The sequence below is a fragment of the Atractosteus spatula genome, chromosome 17 (genome assembly GCF_055471065.1).
Source record: "Atractosteus spatula isolate fAtrSpa1 chromosome 17, fAtrSpa1.hap1, whole genome shotgun sequence".
Lineage (NCBI taxonomy): Eukaryota > Metazoa > Chordata > Actinopteri > Semionotiformes > Lepisosteidae > Atractosteus > Atractosteus spatula.
The window spans coordinates 5,286,770-5,306,597 of record NC_142722.1 but is presented as its reverse complement, the minus strand read 5'-3'; the positions used below and the strand labels follow the sequence as shown (position 1 = coordinate 5,306,597).

At 44.9% G+C, this 19,828-nt stretch overlaps 1 protein-coding gene across 1 annotated transcript in view; it reads right to left on the bottom strand.

Annotated features, from left to right (window-relative positions):
- The window catches only part of ppil2 (peptidylprolyl isomerase (cyclophilin)-like 2), a 67,747-nt gene that overhangs the window by 30,931 nt on the left and 16,988 nt on the right, over positions 1-19,828 (bottom strand). Inside the window, exons 9-13 of the mRNA XM_088936197.1 lie at positions 17,883-17,958; positions 17,512-17,672; positions 14,555-14,630; positions 12,255-12,361; positions 1,621-1,710 (exon numbers count right to left, since the gene is read on the bottom strand). Of these exons, the coding sequence (XP_088792323.1) occupies positions 1,621-1,710; positions 12,255-12,361; positions 14,555-14,630; positions 17,512-17,672; positions 17,883-17,958 (510 nt within the window). The remainder of the gene's footprint in view (positions 1-1,620; positions 1,711-12,254; positions 12,362-14,554; positions 14,631-17,511; positions 17,673-17,882; positions 17,959-19,828) is intronic.

Here is a 19,828-nt window from a genome sequence, read left to right as displayed (position 1 = left end):
CATTAAATATTCTTAAATTCTAAAAGGCCTTTGCCTACTGCAAAATACACAATTTTAGATGCCAATAAAGATTAAAAAAAAAATAAAGTAACTCCATAAAAAAAATGGACGCTGATCAGAGTGGAAACATCTCAGACGCTCAATAGGTCTAGCCAACCACTGGAATAATGTCAACAGAGGGAAACAGCGTGCAGCAATTTTTCTCTACCTCACACCTCTCAGTGCTGCCAGTCAATGCAACCAACAGGCTGATTAGCACACTAACTGTGCAGCTGACACCAGATTGCAGTGATCGCGAGATCAATACGCTGAGGGCACTGCATGTCTATTTGGCTTTCTGGCAGCAACAAGAGGGTAGTCCATTGTGCAACGGCACCTATGAAGTCTCCCCAACAGATCACTGACCCGAGACGGACAGATGGTGATCTCCTGCTGAGCTCCACAGCACATAGCCCAGAAACAAAGAGTCAGCCTCAAACACCACATCCAGGAAAATATTCTCCTTGATAAGGGGGGGGGCTTTCTGATGAACTTGAATGTTCAGCGTTTCCCCTTCTCCCTGCATCGTGAAGAGGCTTCCAGCACAACGAAATCGGAGATCCTGGCTTTGTAGCGCTGGACAAAACCAGAATCCCCCATCCTCCCAAAATAAAACATCACCTTGTGCAGATCTGGATCAACAAAATTGACTCGGCTTTTATAACTTTCAGAAAAACCCCTGCAGGTGTGAAGACAGCTCAAATTCAAAGAACTTTATCGGCCAGATTGACGAATTATAGCATCACCAATGCGCTAACAATTAGCAAAACACAGATATTTACAAAAAAAATATATTGCTGGCCGCTTACAAAGAAAAACATTATATTGAGAAGCTCCATCCTCTGATTTTAGGATCAGGTGGCTGAGGGGGCTCTTCTCTGGGCTCGGCAGGGCCTTGTGGTGGTAGGAGTTCTGGTCACCAATACTTTCGTGGCCTCTTCTGTAGTAACAGTGACAGTTTCTCCCAGTTTGACCACAGGACAATGGAGCTATTCAGGGAAGACTCAGTAGTGAAAAACACAAAGCTAATTGCATGAATAATGCAAAGCTGATTGTCAGGGCCACACTTAAGCAAATTAACTTTTGCGAGAGCAGCTGGCTGGAAGAATGAAAGAGGGCTTGTCCTTCATTTCACAGATCAATATCACATTTGCAAATCTATTTACCCCACTTCCTCGCAAAGGCGAACTGACAATAGAGGGAGGTGCACATCACAGTTGTACCTTGCATGGGGTAAAATCACACTTTCGTAAATTACCCACGCAGATGCGGTCACCCAATGAGAAATACAAAGGAAGCAGTTGGCTGTTTAGAAACAGAAAAAAAGGAGGCCACACAGCCCGTTTAGCTACTTTTGGTTGCTAGTAGTCGATCCATCACACCCAGCCATTTACTGAACAAAGGCAGAGTATCAGCTTTAGCAATATGACTGGATATTGTTCTCTACACTCACACATACATACAACATTCTATATAAAAATTCCTGTTTTCAGTTCTACTTGGAAATAAAGCTTATAACCAGGGTGTCGGATTATTACACTGTATTTCAAATGGGCCGTTAAGTTTTTAATGCAACCATACCATAAAATTTCGGATCGACCGGTGAAAAACGGTCCCGTCATAGTATCCCTTCTGGCAGAGTTTGATGAAGTTTTCACAAGCTTTTGGAACCTGGCGAAAAAAAAAAGGGAGATTTTGTTTTAAAACTACAGCACGGACTCGTATCTCGGTAAACGACTGAAGAAACAACATGGAAAGACTTACATGAGTTTTGGAAAATAAGACTAAATCACCTCTACCTCTATAAACACACTTACATTCTGAGGTTTGAAACAGAACGTTGGCACGTTTCAAGGCACGTTGTGTTTAAATGTTTCAAAACACAGGGCTGCTGTGGGAGTGGGAGAATCATCTGTAATGCAGCACACTTTGAACATGCAATGACGGTCTTTATTAAAGATCTGTTTTATGATTTGCTCCAGGTAGTGTTGTGGATATGGAGACTCTTGCATGCCCTGTGGCCGGTTTCTTCCCAAGCTTTCTACTCTGTAGCATGCTCATAATCAGAGCCCCACACATGAGTTAATCGTGTTCTTCTCAAGCAGGTTTATAAACAGGTCTCTGCAGATCAATTTAGCCTTCACGTACGATTGTACATTCGACCTCCCACTCAGCTGGGTAGCAGACAGTCAGGCGTTATGAAGCACAGCCTGCAGAAAACATGCCTGCTCTTAACACTGCCAGCCAACAGGTCTCAAAACAACCCGCGCACCTTGGAAATGGAACGCAAATACTTAAAATCAAACCACTGCCATCAAGCACCCTGAAAAAAATTATTATCACTCATACCACATGGACCTGTCCCCCAAAACACTCTTTTGAAAACTTTAAAATACTTTTGAATTTTTCAGGTCTGACAAGCTTTCAGTCACAGTTTGCACAATACACCATTTTAGATGCCAGAAAATACATTTTTAAAAATCAAAGGAATTCCCTAAAAAAAAAACTGGACACTGGTCCCAGTGGAAACATCTCAGGCACTCAAAAGCTGAAGGGGATCTTTCACCTTGCTGCGATTTTGAATTTAAAATCATAATTCTGGTTTTACCACTGCCCTTTCCTTCTAACAAGACTTGTCTTTTCGCTGTTGGCTTTCTGAATGAATCCTACCAAGAGACGCCCAAGAGAGATTTTTTTTTTACTTGCTTATTTTTCAGAAGCAAGCTCTGGCGTGATGATCCTCAAGGCGTTTACGAGCCCATTCATTCTGGAAATGCCCAACCTGAGCTCCACTTTCCGAGTCACTTACACCCTTTTTTTCAGGTTTCATTTAATGCAGGCCTGGTGGGGTTGTTTGGCTCTGTCAAAACATTATAACGATATAGCCCTGTCTTTCCTGTCACCTCAATTCAATCTGCAGCGCCACTTGGCAAGGAACCTTTTCTTTCAGCGTCATATGTATATTTCAAACCCTTGTAGAATCCCTCCATTTCACCACCTATAAAGCACTAAGGATCTGGATGACACACTTCATATGCGTAGCGTTGCAAAAGCATTCAGTGTAACAAGCTAGTTACTTTCTTTGAGGTCCCAAGAAAAGACCCTGCTCTCTGACCCCCAGCTTCTCTCCCTGTCTGTGCGTCTCATGGAGAGCAAGCTGGGGTCTGCGAAAAGATGAATTCCTAATGCAAGAAATTGTGTATAATAATAATAATAATAATAATTGCTTACACTTATATAGCGCTTTTCTGGACACTCCACTCAAAGCGCTTTACAGGTAATGGGGATCCCCTTCACCACCACCAATATGCAGCCCCACCTGGATGATGCGACGGCAGCCATAGTGCGCCAGAACACTCCCCACACACCAGCTCTCAGTGGGGAGGAGAGCAGAGTAATGAAGCCAATCCTTAGATGGGGATTATTAGGAGGCCACGATTGGTAAGGGCCAATGGGAAATGTGGCCAGGACACCGGGGTTACACCCCTACTCTTTTCGAGAAGCGCCCTGGGATTTTTAATGACCACAGAGAGTCAGGACCTCGGTTTTACGTCTCATCCGAAGGACGGCGCCTATTTACAGTATAGTGTCCCCGTCACTATACTGGGGCATTATGACCCACATGGACCGCAGGGTGAGCGCCCCCTGCTGGCCCCACTAACACCTCTTCCAGCAGCAGCCTTAGTTTTTCCCAGGAGGTCTCCCATCCAGGTACTGACCAGGCTCACCCTGCTGAACTTCTGTGGGGCTGCCAGCTGTGGGTTGCAGGGTGATATGGCTGCTGGCCATAAAAGTGAACTTTTTGTATATGGCCAATAAAGTGATCTTATCTTAAAAGAAATGTAACTGTGGCCACTGTGGCTTCTTGGTAATCATCCAAAATCAGGGCTGTAACTGAACCTCACTTCTGGCAGGTGTCGGGGAGCTAGACGTCAACTTGTCCCCCAACACACGTTTTCACAGCAATGCTGCAGCTTTTCATGCTCCCCTCATCAAAGAATTCTCATTTCTTTACAAACTATATTTGCACACCACAATAACCCCAGGCCTCTCCTTCTTAGTGACTGCATTTCAGAAAAGGGAAAAAGGTTCCCATTTATTTTGTGGCATCCAGGTTAGAGAATTGTAGCCATAGGCTGTATTCTATTGAGTTCAGAAGGCAGCTTATCTCTTCTTTCGGCCCTCGTAGGCATTATTTAAGAGTCAAATACTTGGTAGCAGTCTGGGGTTTTCCATGGTCGTCTAGACGCAAGTCTCTGAAACACTTTGTCTGTAAACTTGTAAACACAGTAACTTGCATGTTGCATGTTTACGTTGGGTGTAGTGTGTCTTACCGTCATTGTTAATAAATATTTGTTTAACCAAGTGTGTCTGAATTACCACTTTTCACAAAAGAATGAATTGAGAAAGAATTTGTTACGAAATAAGTAGAGAAATCCTTAAAACATGGCGATTATTTTACTTATTGACTAATCCGCTCTGTCAATTCCTGATATTTTGCTATTATTTTCTCAACACACCTATTTGTAATTCATTCACAAGCACTGGACACCAAAATAACACAGAGAATCATTACAGCGGGCAGGATATTTTTTTGTGTGAAAATATGTACGTTTGAAAGGTTACATACAGCACAGACGCATGGCTATAGCAATGACAAGCCTAGCTTTTAACCACTTCACTTACAATCAAAGTCAGTCTCGTACTTAAAATCTGTTATATGCTGCTGGGCTTGTTTCACATGATCTTCCTTTGATTTTTGGGTTTTATTAGGTGGAAAAGGACAACACCTGCTTTAGGTGAAAGCTAAGCTTTGGAGGCAAAAGATATGACAGGACAGCACTGATAGCAAACTCCCATCTGCTCTGTAATTCTTAAACCTGAGGTTTGACGCATTCAAAAATTAAGTGACAACCACCCTGTCCTAGTCTTTATGATGACAACTAGAAACTGCAATGGCCCATCTCTCTTGGGTTCAATAAAACACGTAGACACCTGCATTTTTAGTCGCAGAGGCAGTCTGGGCCAGAACCACAACCAACACCACCACAAACACAAACTGTGTTACAAAAATTGCAGCTCGAGGACAAGTGACAAAAAAACTTCACACCTTGTCAGCTCCCCTTGCAAAGAGATGCTCACTCAGCTCAGAATGCTCACAATCTTCGCCTTGCTAAATAAAACCAAAAGTAACGACATTAACTCCTTCACCAGGGTGGTTAAGAAGCAGAAAGAAGAGTTGCATAAATCGCTTAAAATCTCTAGGCAAGGACTTGAACCCGTTATCTTTCCCTTAAGTCTAACTTTTAAGTGTCAGTCCTCTAACGGGCAGGGGGTACAGTCTACATAGTTACCTGGACACATCTGAACACACCCTCTATTCATCTATTTTTTTGTATCGTTTTATCCAGTACAGGGCTGCAGGCAACAGGAGTGTGTCAGGGTACGTCCCGGACAGCATGCCACTTCATCGCATCGCACATAGACACACCTGGGCCAAATTTCCCAGAAGCCAATTAACCTACCGGCCTTCTTTGGAGCTCCCAGGGGAAACCCATGTAAACCTGAAGAGAACGCATAAGCTCCACGCAGATAGTAACGCAGGTCTGGAATTGAGCCCCAGGGCCAAAGCACTGCAAGGCAGCAATGCACCACAAGTTTCAAAATATCAGACATACTAAATTCAGCTGATGTTGTTCCACATATAAAATCACCCAGATATCTTACTACGTTTTTAGCATAATTTTTGATAACCGCATATCTGTGCCCTTATTTGGAAAGGACACAAGTAAATCGCAGTTTTCAAACAAAAAGAGTTGATTTGGCACTCAGAACAGTAACAATGAAAGCCCGTTTTATTTCTGCTTTCATATGAAAGGTTAACAAATCTGGGCATTCTAGCAGTTAGATCTGTCATTATGAAAAATACGTACTTTGTAAAACGGATCAACCACAAAAACATTTACTTAAAAAAAATTCTGGCTCTGAAAAGCGAACCAAGCTAATTAAAAGGAACAGGCATTTGTGGGCTAAGCCTGTAAGACTGGGGATGACTGATGCCATATCAAGTTAAAATAACACTTATTAATTTATCATCAGTATGCCATGAATAGAAACACAGCAATTATGAGTGGAAGCTGGGCAATTTCCTTATCACTGGGACTTCCTTCCTTTACCCTGATTGGACAGCCAGCGGCCAATGAAAACAAGGTCAAGGAACACTGTGCGTTCTGTTACCGGGGTAAGAATGGATAAGGCAGTTTCCATGGCTGCAAGGAAGGTTTCAAAATGTCTCAAAACAAGCCAGTACACATATTGTTCTTTTTTTTTTTTACTTTTTGAATTAATAACCAAAAAGGGGCGAAGTTTACTTTTCGGGGACGACACAAAAGAGCAGTCAGCAGCCTCATCGGCCTGGCTGCAGGAGGGAAAAGACACAGGAGGCCTGATTGTTTCAGGCAGAGGATGACTCTAAAAACTAATAATTTCATTATTGTGTCCCTTTAGTCAATGGCCCTCATTATCTGCTCCCCCCCCGTTTCTGTACAAGACAAAGGAAGGGGGAAGAGCAAGTGGGATGCAGGCGATTCCTCTGAGCAGACACTCGTGCCCTGTGTTGTGAAGAACAACGCCGACAGTCATCCGGCAGTCTTGAATCCTTCAGGGCCCGGGTCCACAGTGCGCACTGGCATCCCACGGACGGCCTGTCACTTGCATTCTGGGACAAGCTGATAAGGCTGGCTGTGCGTGTTCACAGTCCGAGGGGCCACCGGCACGCTAAATGCTGAGCTGTGGTATTTCCTGGGCTCCGCAGGCCAGCTGGAACAAGATGGCACAGCACAAGTCGTGTGCGCGCACATGCTGGGCCGGGAGGGGAGAGGAGGAACCAGATCAGCTCCAATATTAGCCACCAGATATTAAAGCCTGCTAGAAACAGTACGCACTACATAGAGTTTGCACACGCGCCATAACGCAGGTCTTCAAAATCATCACATGCTTTAATAATTATTGCTTACACTTATATAGCGCTTTTCTGGACACTCCACTCAAAGCGCTTTACAGGTAATGGGGATCCCCTCCACCACCATCAATGTGCAGCCCCACCTGGATGATGCGACGGCAGCCATAGTGCGCCAGAACGCTCACCACACATCAGCTCTCAGTGGGGAGGAGAGCAGAGTGATGAAGCCAGTTCAGAGATGGGGATTATTAGGAGGCCATGATTGGTAAGGGCCAATGGGAAATTTGGCCAGGACGCTGGGGTTACACCCCTACTCTTTTCGAGAAACACCCTGGGATTTTTTTAATGACCACAGAGAGTCAGGACCTCGGTTTTACGTCTCATCCGAAGGACGGCGCCTGTTTACAGTACAGTGTCCCCGTCACCATACTGGGGCATTATGACCCACACAGACCGCAGGGTGAGCGCCCCCTGCTGGCCCCACTAACACCTCTTCCAGCAGCAACCTTAGTTTTTCCCAGGAGGTCTCCCATCCAGGTACTAACCAGGCTCACACCTGCTGAGCTTCAGTGGGGCTGCCAGTTGTGAGTTGCAGAGTGATATGGCTGCTGGCAAGAAGCCCCTGGTACTTATGTTTACATTTAAAATTGAATTAGTCAGAGCCTGTTCGGCTCCTGCAACATCCCCCTTTTATCTCTCTCTCATGAAGTCCCGCGCAGGATCTTCACCGGTCCGAGGCAGAAGAGGGCACAACGGTTTCTGTGTTTAAGCGCACGAGGGAGCCAACAGAGGCAGGTGAGACGGAGACCAGCCAAGCTGCTGGGTGAACTCACACCCTCGCGCCCTGGGGGGCTAATTTTAACATCCACCCACGCACACGGAGCGAGCGCTGAACACCCCAGCGCTCCAACACCGGCTGTCGGCTGCGTTTGGAGGTTTGGAGACAGGGCGAGCCAAGCAGCACCGCGGACAGGTACTAAACTCTTCACACGTATTAAAGCGAAAAAAAAAATCACCTGAGGGACTTTATTTTTTTGCTTTGCAAGTTTTGCACACATTCGGTTTGTGAAAGCTTTTGTATGTAGGTCCCAGACGCTGTTAAGATACATTTTCAACAAGGCGAAATCCAGGAAAAACAAAAGCAAATAAAGTCTGGAAACGTGGGGGTTGGCTACAGCACCCACTATGAAGTGATTCAAAGTAAACTGCAGTGAGTACTGGATGGAAGAAAGGAAGTTTCCTACACTGAACTTTCACCGGCTGTTGAATGTTTTATAGCCAATGAGAAAAGTCCAATTCAATGAAAAAAGGAGCCAACTAACAAACTCCTAGAATACAAAAGAATTAAACAAGGTTCCCTAAACGGGCTCAAAAACATACAGGCACTCCTGATCAATACAGTGGCCATGAAACTGATCACCTGTGCCAGGGAGATGAAGAACAGGCTCTTTCTACCTCTTCAACTCCCAGCCACGACAACACTGGTGAATCCGAAACTCCTCAAGTGAGGGAGATGGAGGGGAGAGAGAGAGAGAGAAAGACAAGAGGTGGGGAAGTAAAACTAAAGTAGGTCACCTCATCAGTCCCTCGCCGATATTGCACTTCCCTACAGAACGCGCACTCTTCAGATGAATTATACATCAGACCGAGGGCAGCCTGAGAGAGCTGTGGAGCCCAGGCCCGCAGCCTCATGCCAAGCTGTGACACGTTACAGGGCTCGCACCCCCCTCTGGACACCCCCCCCCCCCATCCCCTGCACTTCACTTGCCAGGATCCACACTTGATCTTCCTCTTCTCCTCCTGCAGGGCAACTTCAAACGGTTTGTAACCCAGCGCCTGGCATTTCCGGAGGCGAAACTCTAGCTCTTACAGAGAGAGGGCTCGACGCGTCTGGGCTGTTAGTTGTCGGTCAATTCAGTGCAAAGAAGAGGTTCCGTAGCACTGATAAAAACTCCCTTAGCCTTTTCACAGCAGCTACGACAACAGCTGTGCACATCTGTCTCCGAGACCTAGGAGATACAGTATGGACAATGTCTCAATGTTGCCGCCCTCCTTTTTTTAAAATCATTTTTAATTTATAATTCTCATAAATCCTCATGCTCACCTATAAGGCTCTGCATGGCTTGGCAAATCAGTACCTGTCTGAGCTACGATCGCCCTACTCCCCACCTCGCAACCTTCGCTCCTCTAACTCTGGCCTCCTATCTGTCCCCCAAGCCCGTCTACACTCTATGGGTGACAGGGCCTTCTCCTGTTATGCCCCCAAGCTCTGGAATTCTCTCCCAAGGATATCAGAGAATCAACTAATTTTACTTAACTGGTTCTGTTCTCTACCCCTCTGCTCCTACTGTACTTAGTAACACCATCTACTGTCTCCTCTAACTGTGTATTGTCATCATGCATATCTTGTGTATTTTGTTTTAGCTGTTGTTTCTATTCTGTAAAGTGTACACCTTTAAAGGCTCTACTTATAATAAAGATATTTTTTTCTTCTTATTACTATTGTTATTTTTGGTTTTAAGGCATATTCGACCCTGTTAATTTAGAATGTCCATCCAAATGAGAAATACGTAATAGTCAACAATATAAAATCAGGAGCACAGGACCAATGTACACTGGATTTCGTTTTTAACCTGCACACGGCAAGTTCAGTACACTTTACAACATGGCTGTGCTGTAACAGAAGAGAGCCCAGTGTCTATCAGCTCAAGTCATGACAATTGTGTCTCTTCTTCTTTTTTTTTTTGTTGTTGGTTTTGAATGCCCAGCCAAAACCAAGAGAGCTTCAAAACAAGAAGCGGGGCTCGGGACTCTCCAAGAGACGTGTTCATGTCAGTTCTCGTTAATTCAAGGCCTCTGTACTTCACACTAAGTGCTCAAGCAATGTTCCTCTTTAAATTATCCCAGCAAGCCTTTTATTTTTTCCAATTTGTCACAAACGCTTTTATTTCACCAGCTCCTGTGAGTTATGACAGTGCTGGCTGCAGAGCTATCGAGCTCCCTGCTCTGTTGCTACCTTGACATTTGCCTCCAAGCCTCCCTTGGACCAAGCGTTACTTGAGCCAGCAAAAAGTGGGGGGAAAAAAACAGCCCGTAATATTTCAGCACCGTCCTCAACCGATGCTCTGTCGCCATAAAACTTTGTGACTTTTATATCCCTCGAGCACCTTGGAACAGATGCTTGAGAAAATGGCATCGCCTTCAAAAGGTTTAAATCACAGCGCTCGTAGAGAAAGATGGGGAAAAATAAAGTGTTATTTATGGGATAACTTTTTCTGCAAAAGCGATCCTAAAAAAAATAAATTATTTTTTTCCCTAGGCCGTTCTAAAAACCAGGTGCTTTTAGGACACCCTAACACCTTGGTTTCTTGTATAAAATTCCTTTAATGATCTGCCTGCCACCAGGCGATTGTAACTCTTTACAGGAGATACAGAATACCAGTGTCTAAAGCAGATCAATTCGCATTTAAAAACTTGTGGTCTCTCTAGACCAAAGGTGATGGATTAAATAATTCTGCCATCCAAGAGGCAGGGTTACATTCACAATAAAAGAAGGATTCTTCCTGGAAATAAACCTTTGCTTCTCCTCGGACACAGTGGAAACAACCTGCCTTAAGATCCAGTGGGACTGCAGCCCAAAAAACACCCTACCAGAACCCAGGGTGACAGACCAGCATCACTTCTCTCTTCTGTCTTTGAAGGAAAACCTCAAGCAAGGCACAGTCTTATCTACCCAAACCGTTGCTCCAGCATGCTGGTTAGTTTACCCAGAACCAAATCAATTTCTGATTTCCATGGTGGGCCCCAAAATCAGAAGCCCAAGAGACCTGACCCCGTTCATAAAATGCAGGTGTATATTAAAAAGCCAGCAATCCTGCATTCAAAGCCATCACTTGGTTTAGCAGGATGTACAGTACATGAGTTAGCCTCTCTCGAGAAGATTACATCTGACTAGAGCCGTAGACCATATACTAATGCATAGTTAATGATCTTAACTATACTGGCACGACTTCTCTTGTGATCACACCCGAAGAGCCGTGGTTTATACATTAAGCTCACATGCTTCTACACTGGAAAAAAAAAGAATACTTCTGCCTTCCAATATGCTCTATGTGGAAATATAATCTACACAAAACAGAAAATTCTGTGCTCAATACTTTTAGCCGATCATCGGGATGAGGCCTCTTCCTAAATCAAAAACCGGATGACTTGTCCTTGTCATTCTGCGGTACGCTCAGCACATTTACAAGGGTCGCCACGCTAACAGGTCTTCTCTGGACATCCAGACCAATCTATCCATGCACCGAAGCTGCCATTCATTAATCTACAGGGGTCTTCAACCTGGCTCCTGAAGAGCCCCGATCCAGCAAGGTGACCTTAACTGAACAATTAACCTTTATATATACCTGAAACAATTTAAAGAGGATCGGCAGGCGCAATTTCTCAGACCGGTTATTAAATCTTGGAAACAAAATAAACTGATTGACGGAAGAGAAACATTTCACAAATGTCGAACTAAGCACAAAATTGTGACCTTAGTGAAAGTGCTGCAAGTCACCATGTTGTTGCAAATCCCTAGTCTCGCCACGGGCGAGAGCACGAGTTCCCGTGAATTGCAAAGTGATGTCACCCCTTCCCGCTCGCTAGTCACTGTAATGACCAGTGCAAGGCGATGCAGAGTGAATAAGTACAGGTTGCACAGCAGACATTTCACCGCAGAGACAGTCCAATGTGATCTTCAGAATTCAGAAAGTAGTATTTGTCGGCAAAACCGTCTCAAAGTGGAGAGCAAAACTGGAGGAAAAGAGATGTATTCACAAGCCTGCTTCTTTACAGTGCAATAAGGCAGCATCATGTCACCGGAAGTCCTGTTGCCTCGTTCCGAATCAAAGAATATGGCGCTGCGCAGACCTGGAAAGTCTTTTTTGTGAGGTTTTACATGTTACTGTGTATATTTTACTTTCATGGTGGGTTGAAATGTGTTCATCAACGCCTGATTCTTTCTAACCCCAAAATATAAAAATAGCACCGCACTTCTCCGTTAACCGCAATCAGTGAAACAGATAATGTGTTCGCCGAATTAATTTAGCGTTTTGAGCACACTTCAGCCCTAGAGGAGACACGTTCAGCCCTGACAGACAAGAGTTCCCTTAACTTATCTTTAAAAATACAACAGCTGATCCAGGGTGACCCATGGGACCAGCAGGACTGGGGCCCCCCAGGAGCAGGAGGGAGCCCCGTTATCTCTGCCCACCTTGTCACAGTGCAGCTCCAGATTGACGTCCCCCTTGTTGGTGTGCAGCCTGACGTAGCCCTTCTTCTTCACGTACTGGTAGCGCACAGCATCATCTTCAATAGCATCTGCACAGAGAGAGACAAGCAATCAATCAATTCTCTTCTCATATAAAGAGACTCTCATATGGCGCATTTCAATCCAGAGTGTCCTCAAGATACATAAAAAAAGTACAGCGATTACAAAAGACAATAAAACAAAGAAAGAAAAAAAATCAAGTGGGTTTTGAGGTGAGATTTAAGAACATGAACAGAGGCCGCATTTTTAACGTGGTCAGGAAGAGTATCCAAATATACAAAAAATATACAAAAAAAAAAACAAAGAGCTGAACAGGCCTAATGCAAAACATGAGCCAGGCCGTCTCAGACCCCAGAAGCCACAGGACTTCCATCTTGCAGGGCCTAGGCCTGCAGTTCAACCTTTGAACTCTGCTTCAAGTTCGGGGTGGGGTCACCCAATATCATAATTAATGATGTGCAATTTTGTTATAGTGCCTTTCATCCCAAAAGATGGCGAAGCATTTCTCCCATACAGAATGGAACGGGGGGTGGGGGTTGGGATCCCTAAAAAAAAACAGGGAACAGCCCTACTACTACTTTATCGCTGCTGATACCACTGCTGCAGCTCTCCCAGATCCAACACACAACCTCCTCAGAGGCTTGCGTCTCGGAGATACGCCGGTGCATCTGAAATCGAAAGAAATACAGGCCGACTGCTGGTGCTCCAGTGTTCCAGACGCTGTTTTTTTCAAAAATAAAAAAACACTTTCATGCTGCCCAGGCTCCCTGTGACGCCTGCAGACCCAGATCTCTGCTCTGCGACCGGAGAGGGGAAGCTCCAGGCTGCGGTCTGGTGGGTTTGTTTTTCTGGTCATAAACCACAAAGCTTGGAAGCTGGGAGAAAAGGAAAGTTACCATGGAGAAAAAAAATATTTAAAAAAAACACACATCGCCCAGAGAACTGCCAAATACTGCAGCCTCACCTCGGCAAGCTGGGAAGATCAGGTCTCACATATTTAACTCTGCGCTTGCCAGAAGGAACGGTGAAGGGCGGATGGTGCACGAGGAAGACTGTCAGACGCTTGGCCTGGTTTCTATACAGTGTTACTACATCGAACCAGGATGCAGTGCGGAACGCTAAGACTGGGCCCCTAAAACCGAAAAAGGGCTCTGGAAGAACGAACAGGTTCACTCAGCGCTTACCCACAGACGGGAAATGGCCCGACAGCTCGACCTGCTGTGGGTAAACGCTGAGTGAACCTTTTCGGCTCATTGAGCCGCAGTCCTGATTTCCCAGAAAGGTTCTAAAATCTTGGTAATAAAATTCATCGATGGTGTAGAAAAAAACAAAACAAATTCTGAATTAAGCACAAAATTGTGAACTTTGTGAAAGTACTGTAAGTCGCCACGATGTCGCAAGCTCGCATTCGAGTTCCCACCAACTGTGACGTGACGCGGCCCTTCCTGCTCACTAGTCTCTGTAATGCGTAATGTGATGTACGAGCAAATAAATCCAGGTTGTGCGGTGGACATTTCACTGCAGAAATGGTCCAACCTGATCTGCAGGGAGAGTTAACAAGTAAGTAGTTTTTGTCAGCAAAATCATCTCGAAGTGGAGAGCAATATCTTTACTGGATTAAAGAGCTGTATTCATAAACCTAACGAGCAGTATTTAACAGCAAAACCATCTTGAAGTTGAGAGCAATATCTCTATTGGATTAAAAAAGATTAATTCACAAGCCTGCTTGTTTACAGTGTAATAGGGACACAACACATCACCGGGGCGGAGCGGTGGCTCTGTGGCTCAGGATCTGCGCCTGTGGCTGGAAGGTTGCCAGTTCAAATCCCGCAGCCGGCAGAGGGATCCTACTCTGTTGGGCCCCTGAGCAAGGCCCTTAACCCCAACTGCTCCAGGGGCGCCATATAAATGGCTGACCCTACGCTCTGACCCAGGCTCTCTCCCTGTCTGTGTGTCTGTGTGTCTCATGGAGAGCAAGCTGGGGTCTGCGAAAAGACGAATTCCTAATACAAGAAATTGTATAGGGCTAATAAAGTGATGTTAGGCTATGTTAAATGTTGTCGCCTCGTTCTGAATTGCAGAACATGGTGCTGCATATACCTGGAAATTGAGTGATGTAAATTGGTTTCCTTTTTACTTTTATTGTGGTTTGAAATCTGCTCATCCATGCCTGATTCGAACCCCCCGAAATATGAAACTAGCGCTGCAGCTCCCCTTTCGTGCTGAACATGAGATCTAATTACCTGCTTCGTGCGTTGTCTCGGGAGCCATGGCGGTGGAGGTGAAGGAGGCAGACACCCTCCCCGTGGAGTAGTGGGCCTGTGAAGAAAGACGAGGAGAGTTTTTCATCCGGCCTCTGTTATCCTGTTGTTACCCCCCCCCCAGCACCTGTCTGTCCGTCCAGCTGCTCCTGCTTTCAGGAGAAGGAGGCCTGATAAGGCTCAGCCGTAGAAGCAATGAAGAACACTTTGCTGCAGCCGCAGTCTGCTTTGCAGCAAAAAGGGCAAAACTCCGATTTCGAAGGGGTCTGACCCTTCCCCCCAGATTGATGCTGATTGTACAGCGCAGAAGAGAAGAGAATTGCAAGGTTTCTTCCTTTACGCAGAAGAGTGGGCTTTATTTCTCTGCTAAAAAAAACAATCACTGAAAAAGAGTTAAAGAAGGGGGAAACAGCTGGATCCCCAGCAGCTGCAACTGGGGGACGAGGGGGAAGACACCACTGCCTCACAGAGACAGATAAATCATCCCATTAACCTGCAGTTCAAGCACATTCCCTTTTTCAATGATGTCATTTTTGCAATTACTAAGGATTCCACGATTCCTACAGCACAAGAACGCAAACTGCATTTGAAAGGGCGGGGGGGAGATTAAACATGACATACTGTACAGGCATACAGCTTGGGAGCTGTCCCTCTGGGCTTTTAAAGATAAAATAGATTTAAAGATTCATTTAAGATTTCCAAATTGGTTTAGAAGTTTTAGTATTTAAAGAGAGATTGGAAAAAAATGCCCTCTATAGGGGTCCAAGGCTTGAGACGTCAAGGGGATCGCAGTCAGCCTTCCTATCTATAATAATAATAATAATAAAAAACTTTATTTTATATAGCGCCTTTAAAGGTGGCTTCTCAAAGCGCTTTACAGGATGACAACAACAATAAATAAGAAGAATACACAAGATAAAACACAATTACAATATACAGAGGAGACCGTGGACGGTGGTACTAAGTAAAGCAGAGGGGTGAAGAAGAGGGTTTTGAGTGGATTTGAAGGAGTTTAGAGAAGGTGGCTCTCTGATATCCTTGGGGAGAGAGTTCCAGAGCTCGGGGGCGAGAAGGCCCTGTCACCCATAGAATGTAGACAGGCTTGGGGGACAGTAAGGAGAGCAGAATCAGAAGAGCGTCTAGAGCATCTAGAGCATGGGGTTATCCATGATTACCTTCTATACAAAAGATCTTCCTATAACAGACAGCATGCTGCATAGATCAGAAATCCCAGACTAACTTCAGGCTTTGTAATTGTTTTGATATTTTCTTTAAATGACACTTGATTAGGCTGCTTTTGATTTTCTACGTACTGAAGTTAAGGAGACTGTTATATGCTCTTGTTGTTGTATAAACAACATGTGCACATAACTGTAAAGAGGTAAGTCACAGGTTAGAAATGCAGATACAAAAACCTTCAATTCTAAAACAATGTATTCTCATACGAATCTGCACAGTTCGTACAGTACTGTCTTTCGGTTAACTGGGAAGCCATGTGCTTCTTTGTAAGGATTTGAATATTTTATATGTGGGTTCTGTTCAACAGAGTATGAGAACCTGCAATTGGTCCACGTCTCTGACGTCTTTTTCCACAGGCGACAGAAAGAATTAATATTGCTTGCAGCTCTAGCCTTGGCACTGCGGAGGACTCCATCTGCAGCAATCCAAGCTTAATTGAGCCTCCTATAGGTCCAGGTCCTAGACTTGCTTAGTGAGGGATCATTGCTGTGCCAGGAAATAAGTCAAAACTGAACAGCCCAGTCATGTGTTGTTTCACTTAGAAAATGTGAAAGAATAAACTTTTCTGGGCATTCTCTTCCCTCTCTGCCCGGGAAACATTTCCTAGAACTTCAGACTGGAACAGCGTGGCCCAGCGCCTGTGAGCAATTCTCCTGCGATTGCTGCCAAATTCATTTTCATCTGAAAAGCATTTTCTCTAGAACCTAACCTGAAGGCCCCAGCACAGATTCAGATTTTTTTAGCCGTTTCTACAGACAACAGCTTGAACGGCCCATGATGAAATTAAATTAATGGTCAAAACGAGCTCTCTAGCGCAGAACAACAGGAATGGACTGGAAATCACCATTGTGTTGCTGATCTTACAAAATCTATTCGGAAAGGCCTGGTTGAGCTTAAGTATCTTTTCTGCACTAAACACGTTAAGTGTTCTTTTAAAAAATGAGCTATGAAGACCCGAACAAATTATTTAAGGAGATATTTTTGTATAACAAGAAATGCTGGCTGGCGTGTGACTAACCCAGATAGTCGGTTACAGGCCTTGGTTTAAACTAGCCCATTTCACCAATATTTCAGGCTAGATGGACTTATCTTAGGCCTTGGGGACATTTTTTTTCCTACATTGCAGAAACAGCCCTGAGGTTGTTTCCACAGCTGGTGTAGCAGAATGACGGGCTGGAACACGAAACACAGGAGCGGAGGGGAGTTCTGGTGGCCCGTCAGCTGGAACTGAAACCCAGGACAGCCAGCGACCTCGTTTGTCGCAGAGAAAAGAAAACTTCAGAGGCAATCAACAAAAATGGCTAAATGGAATTACGGTGTACCGCTACACAGCGCTGTGCTTTGTCTCTGCTTGCTCACGTGCAAACACAGCGTTTCACACGAACAGCCTCAGCAGCCTCGCAGTTCATGACACTCCTGAGCCGCTCCTCCACTTCAGGAAATCACATTCCCGTGATAACTTTCTGTATAAACGTTCTGCACAATTTCCAGCGCTCACAGTCACTCTCCGAAAAAAAAAAAGAGATTCGACAAACAAATGAGCTGCACATCTCCCAGTTCTTCACATTCTGCACAAAACAGTTTTTCTAGAACACTCTACAAAGCCATTAAAGCGCAGCCCGAGTATGACACACAAAAGACATTTCGAGAAGCTGTCATTGCCTGGAACTGCTCTGTTTGTGCCCCCCAAGCCCTCTTACCGCGTTCAGCCTGTCGGTTTTCTTTTTCTCGGGTTCTTTCATGGTGGCTGCAAGCATCTCGTCGCCCTTGAAGTCTTTGTAGAGCTCGGCAAGTGTCTCCCTGGTCTCCAGGTTGGCGTTCTTCAGGTGGTACGAGGGGTCCAGCCTGGCCTTTTCCTCATCTGCAAGGTGCAGAACAGAGAGCAGCTGAGCGGAGACGCAGGGGGAGACGCAGGGGGAGACGCAGGGGGAGCCCCAGCCCGGAGGAACAGGACCCTATCCTCGGAACACACCTGGAGTTCAGAGACCAGCAGTGCAATACATGACCCTAAAATTTAGCGTCTGACGAAACGACACAAGTAAAGTCAGAGCGGGCGCCTAGATCTACGCACCTGGATCTGGGACCTTCAGGTTGTTTTTCACGTGAAAGAAGTTGGAAACGTTGAACTTGTCCAGGTTTGTGGGGTCCTTGAAAAAAAAAGCAGTGAAAACAACCGTCATGACATGTTTTCTGGTCTTTTCAACAAGGTGATAGTTATGAAATATGCTTTAAGAAATAAAGCAATGACTGGATTAACTAATTGACTGAGAAACGACGTGCTAGTAAGAAGCGACAAACTACATGAGTTCCAAAAACAACTGGAGCAGCCAACACTGAAGTTTATCGCATACAATGAGATGGTTGTCAATTCAAAGTGCAGTGTCAGTTTTAGGCAGATCACTAAAAGGCCCGAGAGCACTCAGGACTCAGATAAAGCCAAATGTCTTCTTACTGCTGTCGGACAACTCAACTTTGTGGCCCTCTGTCACTTGAGGAAAGATGTACTGCTGCATGTAGTCCTTCTCTCAAAGCATTTTCAAAGGGAAGACAGACTTCTCCACAGTCCAGCCTGTGGTTCAGTATACTAACGAAGCACTGGGAGAGATATTAGTGCATTCTGGGCCCTCAGCGAGGGGACTTTTTCGGCTCCCTCGAAGGTAACAACTTTAAAGCAGACAAACTGTTAGACGGTCATACCCAAAAGCCTGTGTTTGACAACATGAAAAGCACATACGTGGACTGCTTGATAAGGAAGAGAAAAAAAACCATCCTTCTCCTATGTTCTTGTACCTTCAATAGAGGGGAGGTTGGCAATGAAAGACAGACTGACAACAAGGTAGGACAGTTTTTACAATGAACCTATGAAGCTCGTGTTGTGTAGTAATTATTCCGAAACTCTCGTTTCATTGGTCTAGTATGATTCCCTCCCAAGATGCTGAAATCCTCCCAGTTTCACGTAAAGGGGGGATTCCCTCTCATTTTCAACAATGAATTTCAAGCCCTGACAAAAATCCTACGCATGATCCTTCAAGTATACACTGTAGTGAAGGATAACGGGAGATTTATTTATTGTTTGTTCTGCGCAGATGAGGAAAGAAGGTGCTGAAAATGGGCGACGGGCAACGACGAAGAGCAGGCTCCCGATGTTGTCCCCCGGCTGGACGCTGGCATGCAAGAGGCTCCAGAGCCTCAGCAGCGCGCGTGCTGCAGCAGAACATCATCGCCGGGGGGGTGGCGGGAATTCAAATCGAGTGCATTACAACGCAATGCAAAGCACAGAAAGGCCACTTTGAGAAAAGTGCACTATCCATCCGAGGAAGTGTCAGCTGCGAAGAAATTGGCAATGTCCTGTGTACAGGAGAAGCACCTCCTGTTTGTTTGTTTTTTTGTTTCATCCGGACAAAGTTTTGTGCAAAACGGCAAGTTTTATTTCCCTTAACCTGATCGTTGGCCTTTCATCATGAAAAGCTCTTCCTCATTTATCTTTTCTTTTTTTCCCAATCCTGATAAGCTTAACAATTGGGAGAACTTATTCGAGCCGCAGGATGCGTCATTAAGTTTCTTGGAAATCTCTGCGCTCCCCACAATTCGAGGAATGGAAATAAAAGGACATTTAGTAAACACAACAGCCTACACTGACAACACCAGCGGACAAAGCATGTCTTGTATGCCTTGGATCAAAGCGTCACATTGCCTGCGGCACTGGACACAACTGACCAACATCTCATTAAAACTCAATTGCCCACTTTATTTAGGGGGTCACAGGGAAAGGGCATCCTGAATTTGCCAATTGAATGATTTCATAATTTTTTTTCATTATTTCATTTTATGGACAAAAAAAAGTCTTCTCCTATGAAAACAACAAAAAAGAAATCTGCTCTTTGTAGCACATTTAAGAAGCATTCCAGTTGGCATTTGTCAGGCTAGTCCTTATGTCTTAGCTAAGATAACACGCAAACTGTTTCATTCAATTCATTAAGCTGAAACAATACACCAAGAAAGTTTAGAAGCATGACA